General features: G+C 36.1%; 1 protein-coding gene across 2 annotated transcripts in view; it reads left to right on the top strand.

Annotated features, from left to right (window-relative positions):
- Positions 1-5,226, top strand: part of INTU (inturned planar cell polarity protein) — a 48,204-nt gene extending 42,978 nt beyond the window's left edge. For both annotated transcript variants that reach the window (XM_068680686.1, XM_068680685.1), the window contains exons 15-16: positions 2,412-2,566; positions 4,366-5,226. In XM_068680686.1, the coding sequence (XP_068536787.1) occupies positions 2,412-2,566; positions 4,366-4,477 (267 nt within the window). In that variant the 3' untranslated portion in view covers positions 4,478-5,226. The remainder of the gene's footprint in view (positions 1-2,411; positions 2,567-4,365) is intronic.
- The last annotated feature ends 10,102 nt before the right edge of the window (positions 5,227-15,328 follow it).

Here is a 15,328-nt window from a genome sequence, read left to right on the forward strand (position 1 = left end):
GTTACAAATGTTAAATGGACGGTTTATAATTCAAACCAAAAATACAAATGAAATATGAAAAATAAATAAACAAATGATTCAACTGTTAGGTATAGTTCATAAAAACTGAAGAACTCATGCTTAAAAGTGAAAACTTGTGTTTTGGCAACAGGTATCTTGGCATAGGCTTTTCTGGGTTCTTTGGGGCAGCTGTGTTCATTCTGCTGTGAAAGTCAAAAATAATTAAACACATGCTGGAGAACAAAGTTTTTCTTAGAGAAAAATCTAAGAATCTCCTGTAAGCCAGCGTGGTAACAAAAGAATTAAGAGTATTTTGACTCTACAAATTGGGGGTAGTTTTGTTGGTTTCAACAATTAAGGCTGAAATTGTCCAGTTGCATTAGAGCATGAGGAAAATGTAAAAGAATTAATAGAAGTTTTCTGTGTTCATAGGGCATGACAAAAAAAAAAAATACACTATCATACTGTTTATTCTTTGACATCACATCAGGTAAATATTGTTATGGTTTAGGATTTAGAAAATTGCAGCAATTATGCAAAATTATTGTAATTAGTAATAATTTTTACCAACCTTTTGAGAACTGAAAATTTACCATTTCTAAATATGCACAAAAATGTTGAAAAAAAAGAAAAGTTGAAATTGAGCAAAAATAAGTTCTGTAGTTTTAAACCCTATAATATATATGCCTGGATCTAACAGGCAGCTCTGGCCTAATTTTCTTCATCATTGTCATATATTCTTACATTTAAAATCACAAGGAAATAATTCTTTATGCACATAAAAGTACAGAAGTAAATCATATCCACACTTCTATCCAGTATCCCATCTTAATGCATTATTTTTCTTTAATATTTTCAGTATGCATGTAAGACATGCTAAAATTTAAACAAATGTCCACTTGGAAATTGCATGATAGCAACCCCATTTTTTTGTTGAAGAAAAATGTTAGAACGCAGTCTAATGATATTCCTTAAATCTCTTCAGTAGCAGCATTAGCAAAAACACGTTTAACATTTTATAATATTACATACTAAAGATACAGTATTGTCATTTATTGTGAAATTTCTTCTACTGTGTGTAGTAATTTAGAATATACTGTATGAATTTAATCCAAAGCATGCTTAGGGAAATTTAAAAGACATTTGCTCAAGCAAATATTAGCCATTTTGTTTTCTAAGTACTAAGGTTCATTTTTCTTCAACATTTTGAAGAGAGACAGCATAGTTACGGTACTGTGAACATCTTCTCACTTCTAGATACTCCCTGCATTTTCAATATTATAGGCACATTGAGATATGTTGGTTTACGCTTCTGCATATGGCAGACAAGTTCCCTATTTCCCTATGTATGTTTTGTTGTTGTTTTCCCCTCCAGGAAAACCTTTTCTTTCCTCTCAGAAGCAACTGATTGGAACAGAAGTTGATTGGCATGGTTGCAGTGGAACCGGAGATGCCTCATGTTAACAGTTCTCTTAAAGCAGATTTGTTTCAAAGGGATTTCCACGCATTTCCATAATTTTTTCTCACTTCTCATGCTTCAAAAAGAAAATATGATACAAAGTTTGTTTTTCCACTGTGTAGATGTAAGCAAAAGAGTAATAAACATCCTTTGACTTCAGGGGGAGAAGAGTTGGACAAGTGACAAACCCTTTCAAAATTTCTCCTCAGCTTATCTCAGAACTGTTGAGCACGAAGACAGAGCAAAGTAGGCTTTGCGCATGCAATTTCATCCTTACTAAATGGGTACCAGGGGTTCAGTTCCACACCTGGAACTTCTACAGGTTTTGTTCAAAAGCTCTACATAAAGCACAGCCCTCAAAAAAATAAAATCAACAAAACACACAAAAAAATGTACAATGCATTTATACTAAGTATAAGCAACAAAATGCTCTGAGCAAAGTACTTCAACTGTTTGCTTAAAAAAAAAAAAGAAAGAAACTCCTGCCTGACCAAGTTTATTGAATAGGCTTTTAATATCGCAATTCTTAATTAAGAAGGCAAACAAAGAAAGGAAGATGAGAGGGTGAGAGGTTTAACTGTTTAACACACTGGTTAGCTAACTGTTTAACACACTGTTTAACTGTTTAACACACTGTTTTTAATGAAGCTGTAAGAGCTCAAATATCTTATTAAAGAGAATGTTTTTCAGATAAAAAAAGGATTGTGCTATACAACCTCCTGATTGCATAATAAGGAAAAGAAAAAAAAAAAAAAAAAGCCTGTTTATGCCAAAGTAACAAAATTGTGGAGAAAAGAATCATATAAGCAAAATAGTTCTCTTCTAAGTCTGGGTTTTTGAAAGCAATATCATTCAGCAGCTTCCTGAAGAAAGCATGTTATAATTATATTTGCTAGTAATTTACGTAAAAAAATAATTCTTTACTAACACTTCACCTTTTTTTTTTTTACAGAAGAAGAAGAAGAAAGGCGGTAAGATTTCAGAATTTAGTACAGCAGATGACGACCTAGATCTGATAAGAGAACATGGAGTTTTGTTTGAGTGCACTCCTGATAACTGGAATGATCAGAAGAAACCACCACCAACGATGAGTTACTGGGTTGTGGGGTAAGTTTGAAGACAAATGTATTTACATGTATTTCTCCCCAAATTTTCCATGTTGAATGTGCCACTGTACTCTTTAGGAAAAAAATTCACTGTAACAAATCACAGAAATACTCAAGTGGACTCTGATGAGGCAGCTTTGATTTGGGATCTAGGAAGCTGCATTACTATGATGTTCCACCTGGTGTTAAACATAAATGTTGTTAACTTGGGAGCAGCATGATAGTGTGTTAATGGTGCAGAGCTGGCACAAGGCACAGCACTGCACCATGCTGCTCTGTGCTCTGCAAACATGCTAAAGTACTGTAATCGTACTCTGAACTTGCTTTCAAAGTCCTGCCATTACCACAAATCACAATCCGTTTGCTATGATGTCACTTAAGTGATTTTTGTAATGACATGCATGGTTATTGCTACATAGCTAAGCCTTATTTGCCTGACAGAACAGCATTTTGCCCTAGGTATTAAATAGTACGATTTTTTTTTAATAATTAAATGTAATGAGAAAATAGCATGTATCATCACTTGACAATTAAGAACATAGCAACTCTTATAATTGTTCTAAGCCTAGGCCGGTAAGCGAGTAGCCACCACGTCTTATGTGTTGTTCTGTCCTCTATTGACCGTATTTTTTGTGATGTCTACTTTGTATCTGCATTAAGCAGACAGTCATGTCAAGATTAGTCAGTCAGCAGGATTTTGCCTTCTTTTCTGGATTTATCTTCTATCTTCGGTATTCCTACTAGAAAATAGAAAAATGCAAATGGTTGGTGAAGTGGAAGCTATACTTTCACCATATGAAATAATAACTCAGTATGGCTAGGGTGTGAAAGGAAGATAAATGATTATGATTCATTAAATTATGACTATTGGTTAGTTCAACTATTGCGCAAATATGAAAGTCTTTAAAATCAGCAAAATATATTTTGAATATGGCATAAGAATTTATTTCTACTGTAATGAGAAGAAATGTCATCCACAGGTAATGATTTTGGCCAGGAAAAATAATGCAGAAATCCTCTACTTTTTTTTTTTTTTTAATCTTTTTTTGAACCCGTTTGCCTTCAAGTCAGATGTTTAAAAGCAAAACAAAAACAACTGAATCTCACAGTGGATTGTACATAACTGTAGTTCATTTGCTAATAAGCACTATCCTTATCCATTTGCTTATAAACGCTATGGAAAAATTAAGAACCTGTCAAATGTCAAGGCTGCTGTTGATATCTTTTAAGTAATAACAATAATCTTTCAGTCTCTGCATTATCAGATCATGTGTTACATCAGGGACAATGCATTAATATTGACAGAGCTATATGCTACATTTTAATGCTACACAGAGTTGTGCACAAGTATATTAAGAGCTTTCCTATTTAGTTCTTTCCCTGGAAGACTGTGTTGGAGTGACATATAGGAATGTATAGGCCAGTCAGTATTCAGTTTAAAAATGAGTAAATATGTAAATACAGGAGCTTGTTCCCAAGTAACCTGATTGCAGCTTGTAGTCCCAAAAGCTGGATTACTGCAAACACAACAGCACCATTGAAATACGTACTAAAAACCTGAAGACTGGTTTTCAGGTAGTCTTGAGAAAACTGAACAGAAGTTCTTGCTTTAAGAATCTAATACATGAAATCAGTAAGATAATGCAGGAGAGCCACAGCAATTTGCTAGCAGTTTTACGCAGCAATTATTCTTAATGTCATACTGAAATCTTAAGATTACAACCAGAATGTATTGAACGGTCAAAAAGAAAAAGATTGCACCTGTGATTTCTTATTTTTATGTGTTTTGTTGTTTTTCAGGAGACTCTTCCTGCATCCAAAACCTCAGGAGTTTTATGTCTGTTTTCATGACTCGGTCACGGAAGTCGCTGTTGAACTAGCCTTTAAACTGTCCTTTGGTTTAGCTACATAGATGAGCTTCGTGAATATTCAGGCATCCTTGTCGTCTCTTTAAAGTTCTTAAGTATAATGAGAAATTAACTCAGCTGTGGTATCCACATATAGCATATCTTTTAAATGCTTTTAAGAAGGTAAATTGTCATTGTGGTATGACACAGGTGAAACTTCAGAGATGATTCCAATGACCTCATCAATTGAATACTTTAAAAGTTTTCAGAGAACCAAAGTTTTTATTTTTATATATTGCCAAATTATTTATCCCAATTGTAACTTTATTATATGAAAACCTCACATAATTTGTACGTTCACTGCTGTTCAGTGTACAGTATTCCATATAAAATGATGAGTTGATATCCTCAAAGTGCTCTGTGAATATTTGGCACTCACCGATGGGGAAAAATATATTTACCATTAATGAAAATTTCGTACCTCTAAAGGCATAAAAAATACTGAAGTGTATTCAGTAACATTGTGTTAATCAACACAGAGAAATATTTTAGCAGATTAATGGCATGTAGCCACACAAAACTGATGTCTTACAATTTTTGTCAGTATAGTCTGCTGCACACCCAAGGCCTAAAAGCGTGAGTGATGTTTTACTTGATTTCATGATTTTTATTGTAAATAACATATTTGTTAAAAAACAATTTTGAAGGCATAAAAAAAGAGGTGCTGAGGGTGATATTTTTGTTTATGCATGGATAGCTACTTTTGTATTATAATCATAATTTCTTAATAAAAATGTTTATTTTTCAAAGACCAGTACAGTGCTACTCTATTTTTTTAACTTAACATATTTTCTCTTTTGTTTATTTGAACAGTGTTTGTTTAGCTAAGTCTTCTACAATTTACTACTGGATATTAAAAAAAATAATTTAGCTTACATCAGTACAAGGCAAGAGAAGGCAAAATACTTGCAAAATCAAGGAGAAGTCTTCTGCAGAATTCAGCTTTCCTACAAATTGTTGAAAGGTTTGTTATAGACTAGCTGCTCCTAAAGCTTTCTGTACTAAAGGTTTAGTTGGAAATGTATGATTTTGGGCCATTTTTACCCCTAGCCAGCACACTTGGATTTGGCCATCTGCATAGTGTCTCATCACATTCCATGTCAAGAGTGCTTTTTTTTTTTCCTTTCTGCTGTTTCTACTTGGTTTTCCTAAGTGTTTTTCATAAAATGCATGACTAAAATTGCATTTTAAACAATGGGATCAAGAAAATAAAATTAAGTATTTAGAAAAGTAAATTCAGTTCCATAGGCTCTCATGATCAAATCCTTTGATCTCGTTTTAACAAGTAAATTTCACTGTTTAGACTAATTCTAAAATAATCAATCAAACGCCTTTGACTGTTCACTCCCTACAAGTGATTCACAGCTTGGCTTGAATCATTCAACAGTTGCTTTAATTCCAATCAGTAGAAGTCTTAGGCCTGAAGTTTAAGCATGTGATGGAAGGTTTTATAAATCAGCCCTCTCCAGAATTTATGGCCCCTTGATGAGAAATAGTGTATCAGTTTGAGATGTACAGAGCTGAGTTGCATAAATAGTGCTTTTACATTTGTGTTCCTCATCTGTAAATTAAATGATATGAGATTTACTGTTTGGGAAAGAGAAAGAAGAAAAAAAAAAAAGGAACAGTATGGAGTATGGATGATACTTGAGTAACACCTTTAAAAAGTCTAAAATAGGAAGGCTTTGAATATTGTGTTTCTTTGTAGATGGTAAAAGGAATACAGAAAAGAAGGCCATCATTATAAACAATGTAAACAAAGACTTAGGTCTAGTTAATTTTGCTAACTTAATAAAAGATTTTTTTCTAGGTTACTTTGCTGCCAGAGTTGTGGGCTAACCTCTGTTGACTTAATTGTGTTAAGTCAATGCAGAAAAAAGCAGTGTGAATACGTAGGTATGTGTGGAGAAAGGGGGAATGGAAGGAAAGAGACTCCTTCAGCAGCAACCAGCTATTTAGATTGGCTTGCTCCTTCACAAGAAACCCCATCTTAAAAAGAATTAATGGCATCTATCAGGATATGGTACAACTTTTATACTCAGTGTCGTTCAGCAATAAAATGTGTTGCAAAATCTGCCTTAATCTTGTTGATACTACACTTAAGGAGACTCTTAACGGTTAATTTGTTCCCCAACTGAGCATAGACTTGATTTTGTAGATTTTTAAGAGATGTTTAAAAAGAGCCCCAAAGGATAGGACTTAATTTCCTACAGAACACAGATTTTTATGAGCTTTAATACAAATCTTGTAGCATAGTAACTTGCAGGAAGATTATAGCTGTGAATCGTGGTGTATGGAATTAATGTTTAAAGGAACAGATATGGAGAAGCTACTAAAGGAGTTGAACTGGCAGTGTTAAAGTTCAGAAGAAATGTATTTATTTTGTGTTTAAGTTATGACTTACAAGAATTATTGGCAAGGCAATGTGTACAAAAATTCAGTGGAGTATCAGGGTTAAAATGACTAATTTCAACGGAATGCAAGCAATAAAATCATTTTAAAAACATTAATGATTAAAAATGACTGAATAAATATGGTGCTTCATGCCTTTTCTAGTAATAAAGTTTGTAGATACAGGGGTGGTAAAGCAATGAAAGAAAATACTTTCTTGCTATCAGCAGTTCTAGCAGGAATTGACACTTACGAACTGTAACAGAATGGGTATAAATAACATACTAAATTGTGTTTTGACTTACTATATATGATGTTCATTAACACACAGTTCAATGGAATCAGCAAATATTCTGGCTTAAACCATTTGTTAGTTCTTTTTCCTGGTTTCTTGTTGTGGGAGAGGGACCAGTTTCCACAGCTTACAGAAGATTCTGGAAAGTTCCCCAAGTTTCTGTGAAGCTTGCTGACTGCAGTTCAGGGATGGAGGCTATTTAGGAATAAGATTTGTTGTTCTTTGTTCAATTGTGTTTAATATAAAGGTAGCTGTAGGTACATGTGGCAGTGCCTCGTTCACTCTTGTAGCTTTCGATTCCCAGGTGCAGTCTGTGTCCCTTACATGTTCTGCCAGATGATCACCAAATTGGCCTGAATGATGTGTTTAGGTTGGATATTAGGAAGAACTTCTTTACTGAAAGGGTTGTTAGACATTAGAATAGGCTGCCCAGGGAAGTGGTTGAGACACCATCCCTGGAGGTCTTTAAAAGATGTTTAGATGTAGAGCTTAGTGATATGGTTTAGTGGAGGACTGGTTAGTGTTAGGTCAGAGGCTGAACTCGGTGATCTTGGAGGTCTCTTCCAACCTAGATGATTCTGTGATTCTGTAACAGGCCTCTTGCTTAACTTTTCCCCTGGCAGCCAACAGGGAAAAAACCTGCCACAGTGTCCACTGAGGGCCTGGATTTCGGTGCTCCAGAAAGGTGGCAGAAATGACCAGCCACCAAGGGAGGGCAGTGCCATTCCCCTGCCCCTTGAGGCCATTAATGGCAGGGTGAAGCCGCGCAGCCACCGCTAGGCGTTGCCACCTGCCCGGGGGCTACGTTCATGCAGGGGCCAGGTGCTTCTGGCTGCCGAGGGTATGGGGTGGAGGTGGGCACCATGGCAGCCCCACAGGGCTGGGGGGGCTGCTCGACCCCATGTCCTTCACAAAGGCCCTGCTGGCCAGCAGTGTGGCAGCTGCCATCTCCAAGATGGCCGTGGTGCCCATCAAGCGAGTGAAGCTGTTGCTGCAGGTGCAGGCTTCATCCAAGCAGATCCAGGCGGACCAGCAGTACAAGGAAGGGCATGATCGACTGCTTTGTGCCCATGAGCAAGGTATGGAGCCCAGGAAACAAAAGCTTTTAGAAACACCTCTGTGTCGACAGCAACGGAGAAGCCATCATGGGCTGCATCATGGGCTGCTGGTGTTCAGAGTGGCGTTACCTGGGGAGAGGGTGAATTTGCCATGGGAGTACCCCCTGGATTTCTGTTTTTTCAGAAAAGGAGTGAAACCTGCAGCCACTGAGTGGTCGTGCGTTCATGTGGCATAGTAGCAAAATTGTGTTCAGTGGTTGTGGATAGTATGAAAACATCTTTAATGTTTTCCTTCTGATAGTTTTGCAGAGCACTGCTTTTATATTTGACATTCCCATGTTGATGCATATGAAAGTGTACCTGAAGTAAGAAATGAACACTCAGTTTTGACTTTTCTTTATCATTAAGCAGTCTTTACCTTCGCCAATGGTAACAAGATACTTGAATGAAGAGCATGGCTGCGCATTACAGAGATGGCTGTCATCACTGCCTACCCAAATCTAACAGCACTGATGAGAGCCAGCCGCAGTGCAGGTGCGATGTCTGTGAACATCTCTGCATATGCTTCTTCTCACAATTCCCGTAACATCTGTTTCTGCATTAGCTTCCTCAGCTGCATTTAACGTCTTAGTGCATTTTTCTTAGTGTCCAAAGGAATCCTTTTCTTCCTTTAGAAAAAGGATGTAATTACGAAGGCCCTGTGAAGTTTCTCATATGCATATAAACCATTTAGCCATTGCTTTAATATGGTGTCTGAGCACCCCCTGTGGAAGCTAAAATGCATAGGCAGGCTACTTCAAGGAAACAGTTTCTACACAGGTGAAATGTTAGCCTGTTTCCAGACTGCAGTTTACATAGGTATCCTTAGTCTTACAAATTTTTGAAGTGAGGAGTTGAAAATGTTTCCCATTTCTCAGCATTATTGCCGTTTGTCTTGTAGTTATAGATTTGCTTGTGCTAACACATACATCCGTTGGTAAGTGTCAGAATAAATCCAAATACCCATAAAGTAAATGTCCTGAAAAGGAATATTTTTGGCCTTTGTTACAGCTCAGACCAAAGTAGAAACAGTGGAAGGAAAGTTGCCTGATAGCCTTGGTGTAACATGAACTGTGGAAATGTATTTTAATAATCCATTTCTTTTCCTGTAGGATTTCTCAGTTTCTGGCATGGCAATTTGGCAAACGTTATATCATATTTTCCAATACAGGCTCTAAACTTTGCTTTTAAGGACAAGTATAAACTGATTTTCATATCCAAAGTGGATAAAGAAAAACAGGTAAATAATCTATTGTCTCTTAGTTCTGTTTCATAAATTAACTAGATCTGGCCAAGAACCGAGTAGTTCTTTCACTCATGGTTGGTAATTCTTGATAACATGTTGATAGATTTTGTAGTTAGAGTTTTTAAAGCGCACATGCCTTACTATATAGGTCATTGTTGAGGTAATGAAATCTATGTTTTCATCTTCATTGATTAATAACCTCATAAGGTGTGTATAAGTGCTTATAACTGCAGTCAAAATTTTCAAAGTTTTGTTCAGGACATACAATTATTTCAAAATTAATCGTTGCAAGTCTTACATTGTATATTCAAAATCTTGGACACAGGCACCTGTGTTTCAGGGCTTTGTCAAAAATCCCAGTCACATTTTCACAGTTATGATTGCACAATGGACTCTAATCTCAAAAATATTTATGTTCATGGGTAATCTCACTCTTGAAATTACAGCTGTTTTTATTTTCATGCATAAAATTCTTGGGTTGCGTCCCTCAAGCAGAAGTCTGTCTTTATCTAATCTTCTTACTTCTCTTTGCATTATTTTCTTGATAATTGTTACTATGCAACTGCCAGAAGAAGCTTTTGGTATTACAGTGCAAGTTTTGCACAAAAGGAGCAGGAAAAGGGTGGAACAATTTTAGGTTATGCTGACTAATTTTGCAATGTTATGTACTTGAAGAACATTCTTTAACTTGGATGGATTTTTGTGAAGAGACAAGAGGTCAGCACCCAGGGAATTAATTACAAGAAATACAGATCTTGGAATGCAAAGTGTTCATACTGGAATTTGAAAAATTACATAAAATTTATTCATATCAGAATGGAAAATAAGTTCTTCATCTCTATTTTTTTCATGTGGAAATAGCTGAAAATCTGCTTTATTTGTGTCTCTTTTAGGTTATGTTTTAGAATTTCTTTGGTTAGGTTTTCATAATTTAAACAGAAGTCCAATGATCTGTGGTTTCTCTTGTTGACGTTTTTTTCTGCAATGCCAGAAAATGTACTTGCCACAGGCTTTCCTGGTGTTTCTTACCAAGAAGAATGTTGTCAGTCGTTAATGTTTAATCTCTCTGTATTGCATGCAAATTCTTAAGCTGTCTTTTTTCAACTGCACTTTCTTCATATGTAAAGAGTTTAAGGTTGCTGTTTTCTTTCTTAACAGTGGAAAAAGTAAAACATGCATGATGTAAATAACAGTGTTTATAGTTCTTCAAATCTCCTTTCCGCATCCTGGAAATGTTTCCAGATGGCCTACATGTGTATGTGCTTGACTCAAATTTTAGAAACATTCCTTGAATAGCATTCAAGATTAATTTCTTTAGAAGCATATTTAACAAAGTAGCATATACATTATTAAAGCTCAGGGTCTTGGGATGCTTTCTTACATGCTTTGTGCAGGATAGGAAATTGAGAAGACAGTATGGTTGCATGCGTGATTTTTTTGCTTTCTGGATTATCTTTAAAAAAAAAAAAAAAAGCTTGTGGAAAGTAAAGTGCAAAGGAACCTCTTTTGAAGAACACCAGCTGTATCTACATGCCAGACACTGTTTGTATTGAAGGTAATACAGGCACAGTCAATCATCTTGAAATTGCAGCTTGCCTCTTCTGCTTGCTACTCAAGTGAGCAACAGTTCGTGTTGGCTGAATTCATATCTTCAGGATACGTTCAGTATAATAATGTGCATGCTTTGAGAGTTTGAAGTAAGATTGGTTTATTACTTGCTGAGTTTCCACCTGTCAAGAATCCTCGATGAGAAAAATGTACAGATATAAAAAGTGGATTTTTTCTTTGTTTTGTTTAACTATGTCAGAGCTTATGGCTAGTGTTCCGCTATGGGGAAAAGCTGAAATGAGTGGTACTTACCACATATTTGAGTAAGAATGTGTGGGGAGAAAGTGGAAGCATGGCATTAGGGGGAGAAATCTCAGGAGAGGGTAAGAGAATTCTTACTTACGTATTTTGATGAATTAGGGCAAAAATTAAGTGAAACAATGTGAATAAATTTATTTTATATTAGGTGCTGCTGAGCGACAGTTCCAGGGACTTCATTGTTAAAATTGCAAAGACAGATGGACTTCCTGGCTGGTACCAGGGTTTTGGCATTTCAGTACAGGGGATCATTGTATACTGAGCCAATATTTTGGATGTTACGATACCATTAAGGTAGCTCTTATGAATCAAAATGCACGTTTTAAATCTGTATCATTTTAAATATTAATTAATTATGAACTAATGAAAGGGTTAGTTATAGCGTTTGTCTTTGCAGTTATGCATGCTTAACAGAGTATATTACTGAAGAGCCAAGTCATTTTACAGTAGGATTAACAACAAAAATGATGGAATTATTTGCTATCTGCTAGATTGGGCGTGCATTTTACAGACCTAGTGCAGGCTTACGTTTTTGTTTTATTTTGCAGGGATTATTGCCAAATCCAAAACAAATACCACACATTCTTTCCTTTTTCATTGCTCAAGTTGTGACTGTGTTCTCAGGAATGCTGTCATATCCGTGACGCTGTCAGGAGACGCATGATGATGCAGGTATGATCTAGCTTATAGTTCTTTTCTGGAAATTACTAGATCTTTAAAGCTTGGCATGCTAACTGGAGTGCTGTATAGCCTTACAGCATGTGAGACTATTCAGAAAAAGAAGGAGAAACAGGTCCAGAAAGAAAAGAAGATTTGAAATAATGGCATTGCAGGCATCTGGCTAAAAATATGTTCAGTTGAGAAATCTCTCAACAGCTTGATGAGAGATTTTAGTAGAAAAGTGAGATGTTTTTTTTTTCTCCTACTCAGATGCTTGGTATTTGGATTAAGATGGGTCTGTGGGCAGAATAATATGCTTTATTAGTCCAGCTAATACAGTTGGAAGACTAAGCTTTGTGGAATACAGCCATTCTTCATGTGTGAAATAGAATAAATGTTCTGCAAAGCTCAGTATATGCTGGGAATTATTTCTCATCATTTGACTGGATGGGAAAGTATGTTTTTAGCTATCTTGTTGGTAGTTATTAGATAATTTTACTAGGTAGTTAAGCAGCATTTGAAGTACATTTAATGAAGTATGTTCTCACCGTCAAGAGCATCTTTGAATGTGAAATTAAAAAAATAAAATAAAAATGATTGGGACCTTGTTCCCTGCATCACTGAGAAAGTTTTGCCATCTGATGACAAAAAGGAACATGTATTCTCACTGTACTCCAGAAAATGAAAAGAAAATCAGAACAAATGTTGGCATAGTTGTTTTCAAAATACTCCAGGAGATACTTAGCTTCTTATGTAATGCCTGCATACCTCTGGTAATCTGTCCTAAATCTGTCCCAAATAACAGAAATCCTTGAAGCTTGTAGTGGACAAACACCATTAGAAAGCACTTCTTCCTTACAAACTAAATATGATTTCACTGTCTTCAGATTCTGCTTTTTCTGCTTAGTGAGCAGTCAGCCTATAGTTAGTGCTGTTCATATTCAGAAGTACTATGTTTCCCAAGGCTGGCATTACCAAAAAATTGCATGTATTTCTGCTAGTTAACCGACTGCTGGGATAGAGAAGAGCATCAAGATTATTAAAAATGTAAAATATATTAAATAAGATAATGGTTTTACTAGCACACAAGAAACAACACGAGTTGATTTGGATATGTTGTGGGTATGTATGTATGTATGTACTTCAGGTGGTGTCCCTGCTTTGTTTACATAGTTTTGAAACCTCAGGTACAAATAAAGCTGCTGTTCAGTATGATTTTTATGGTGGTGAAATTAACATTCATACAGAATCAATTTCATATTGTGACACTCATTCTGATCCAAGAGGAAGCCCTGGATTAAATACAGCACTTTCTGTTTCTTCAGTTAAAAGTGTATTTGCTAGCTGGGGTAACTTTCTGAAATAATGAGCACAGTACAGTTATTGCATTCAGTAAAAGTTGATTTCTGTCAGCTAGATAACACTAACCGTTACCACATATCCTTTAATTTGCATATATTCACGCAGAGTTAGAATAAGATATTCTAATGCTTTGTAGTTTTATTACTATGCTTTTTTTTTTTTTCATTGCTGTATTTCCTGCATTGCTTATACTCAGGAAATCTATAGTGATCTCATACTTTGATGAGAGTCTAGAAGAGACTAGAGGCTTACCTAGGTATAGGAGGTGGATTTGGCTTAAAATGTAATTAATTTAGGTCAAATAATTTACATTAAGTAAATATATATACATATATAACATTATACATATCTATATATACAGTGTTTTGTTTCCAGTAGAATTTCACATAAAGATGTGAGCTTTAGATTAATCTCTCAAAAAAATGTGTATTATGTTTTTGGGAGTGAAGACAAAACTGGTGTCAGCTCCTAATACAGTCCCCAAGACAGACCGCAGTTCTAAACCAGGAATGGTTTGACAATTCACCAAGCACATCCACAAGAAAGCAATCTGTCAGAACAGTCGTGTTACTCTGAGCTATCTAAAAGATCTGTTGCAGTCATTATGCTGGGTTCCACAGCGGGCGATTGCATTTCCCAAGTGCTTTGCTGTGCGGAGCACAACTGTCTGATATTCCTGTGGGCTGTCTTTACTACACTGTTGAATTTTTAAAAATTTAAGAATTGCCACAATCTCCAGTTGTACTGCACTTGAAAAAGGCAAAGAGAGGGTTCAGTACTTGAGGACCAACTTGTACAGAAACAGTAATGTGCATCCTTGTGAACATTCGCTGCTCCTCATCCCTTCTTTCCTTGGCCTGTAAGCACTTGCGGCAGGTTTTAGTCCATGTGCCAAGGTCTCTAACAAATCTTCCTTTTTGCTTTGTTTTCTTTTGTTGAGCAAGTTAATGTTCAAAAACTAAGGTGGGCTAGATCAAAAACTGTACTGTGTGCTTTGTTTTAGCTTTCTTATGTTTTTACATTATTGTGCTAGTCAAAACCTTAACATCATTTTAAACTCATTTTAAACAACAGCTGATGATTGGAAGGAAACAAAAAAGCTGTAGAAGTTTTAATAACATCTAAACATTTCAGAGCACCTTTAGGATTAGGATTTAATTCTTAAGCCTTCTACTTGCCCAGTAAAGCTTAAAAGAAGCATCAGAGGAAGGATCACAGCCTTTCTAAATTTAGCTATTGCAACCAGATAAGAGAGCATTACATCAGGTAAATAGTTAAAAGATCTCTGCTGTAGGCGAAACAGGAGGAGAATGTTCCTTAGTGTTCTTTACTGAAGAAAAACAGATTTTGCTAAGCATCTAAGTTTTTTCTCAGTACAGAGCAGTAATGATTTGTGTGCAGAGTGGGGAGGCAATGAAAAGAGCCCTTGACTGCTTTATGGAAATATAAAGCAAGAGGGGCTTAATGCTTTTTTTCATGGAGCATTCTCCAGTATCCTTTGTGCAACAGGAGGAGCCCAGGTGCTAGTTCTTTGTGACAAAATTAAGGAAATTTTTCCTCGTGATGCTTCAGACTGCTCATCAGGATCTGATGAGAGCAGTGAATGAACACCTGCCTTGTGCACACAGCGTTCATGGTAGCATTCGCACTGAATGTGTAGTTTAACAGTATTGCTTGTGTAACATTTAAGATATCATTTGGATGTTTTTCCATGTCTGCTTATATAATCAGATATTTTGGTTTGATTTAGGGAACTAAGGAGCGCTGTTTTCATTTCATTCAAGCCATTAATCCAAGGAACTACCTCGTTTAAAATTCTCAGTGTCACCATGGTGCTGATATTAGAGGTCTAGACTTTAAGCTGGTGGCAGGTACTTGAGCGTGTTGTGGTGACAGCCGCTCACCTGCCCTGTCAGCCCAGCGCCTGTGTCGCTAACAG

Source organism: Anas acuta, chromosome 4 (genome assembly GCF_963932015.1).
Source record: "Anas acuta chromosome 4, bAnaAcu1.1, whole genome shotgun sequence".
Taxonomy (NCBI): Eukaryota; Metazoa; Chordata; class Aves; order Anseriformes; family Anatidae; genus Anas; species Anas acuta.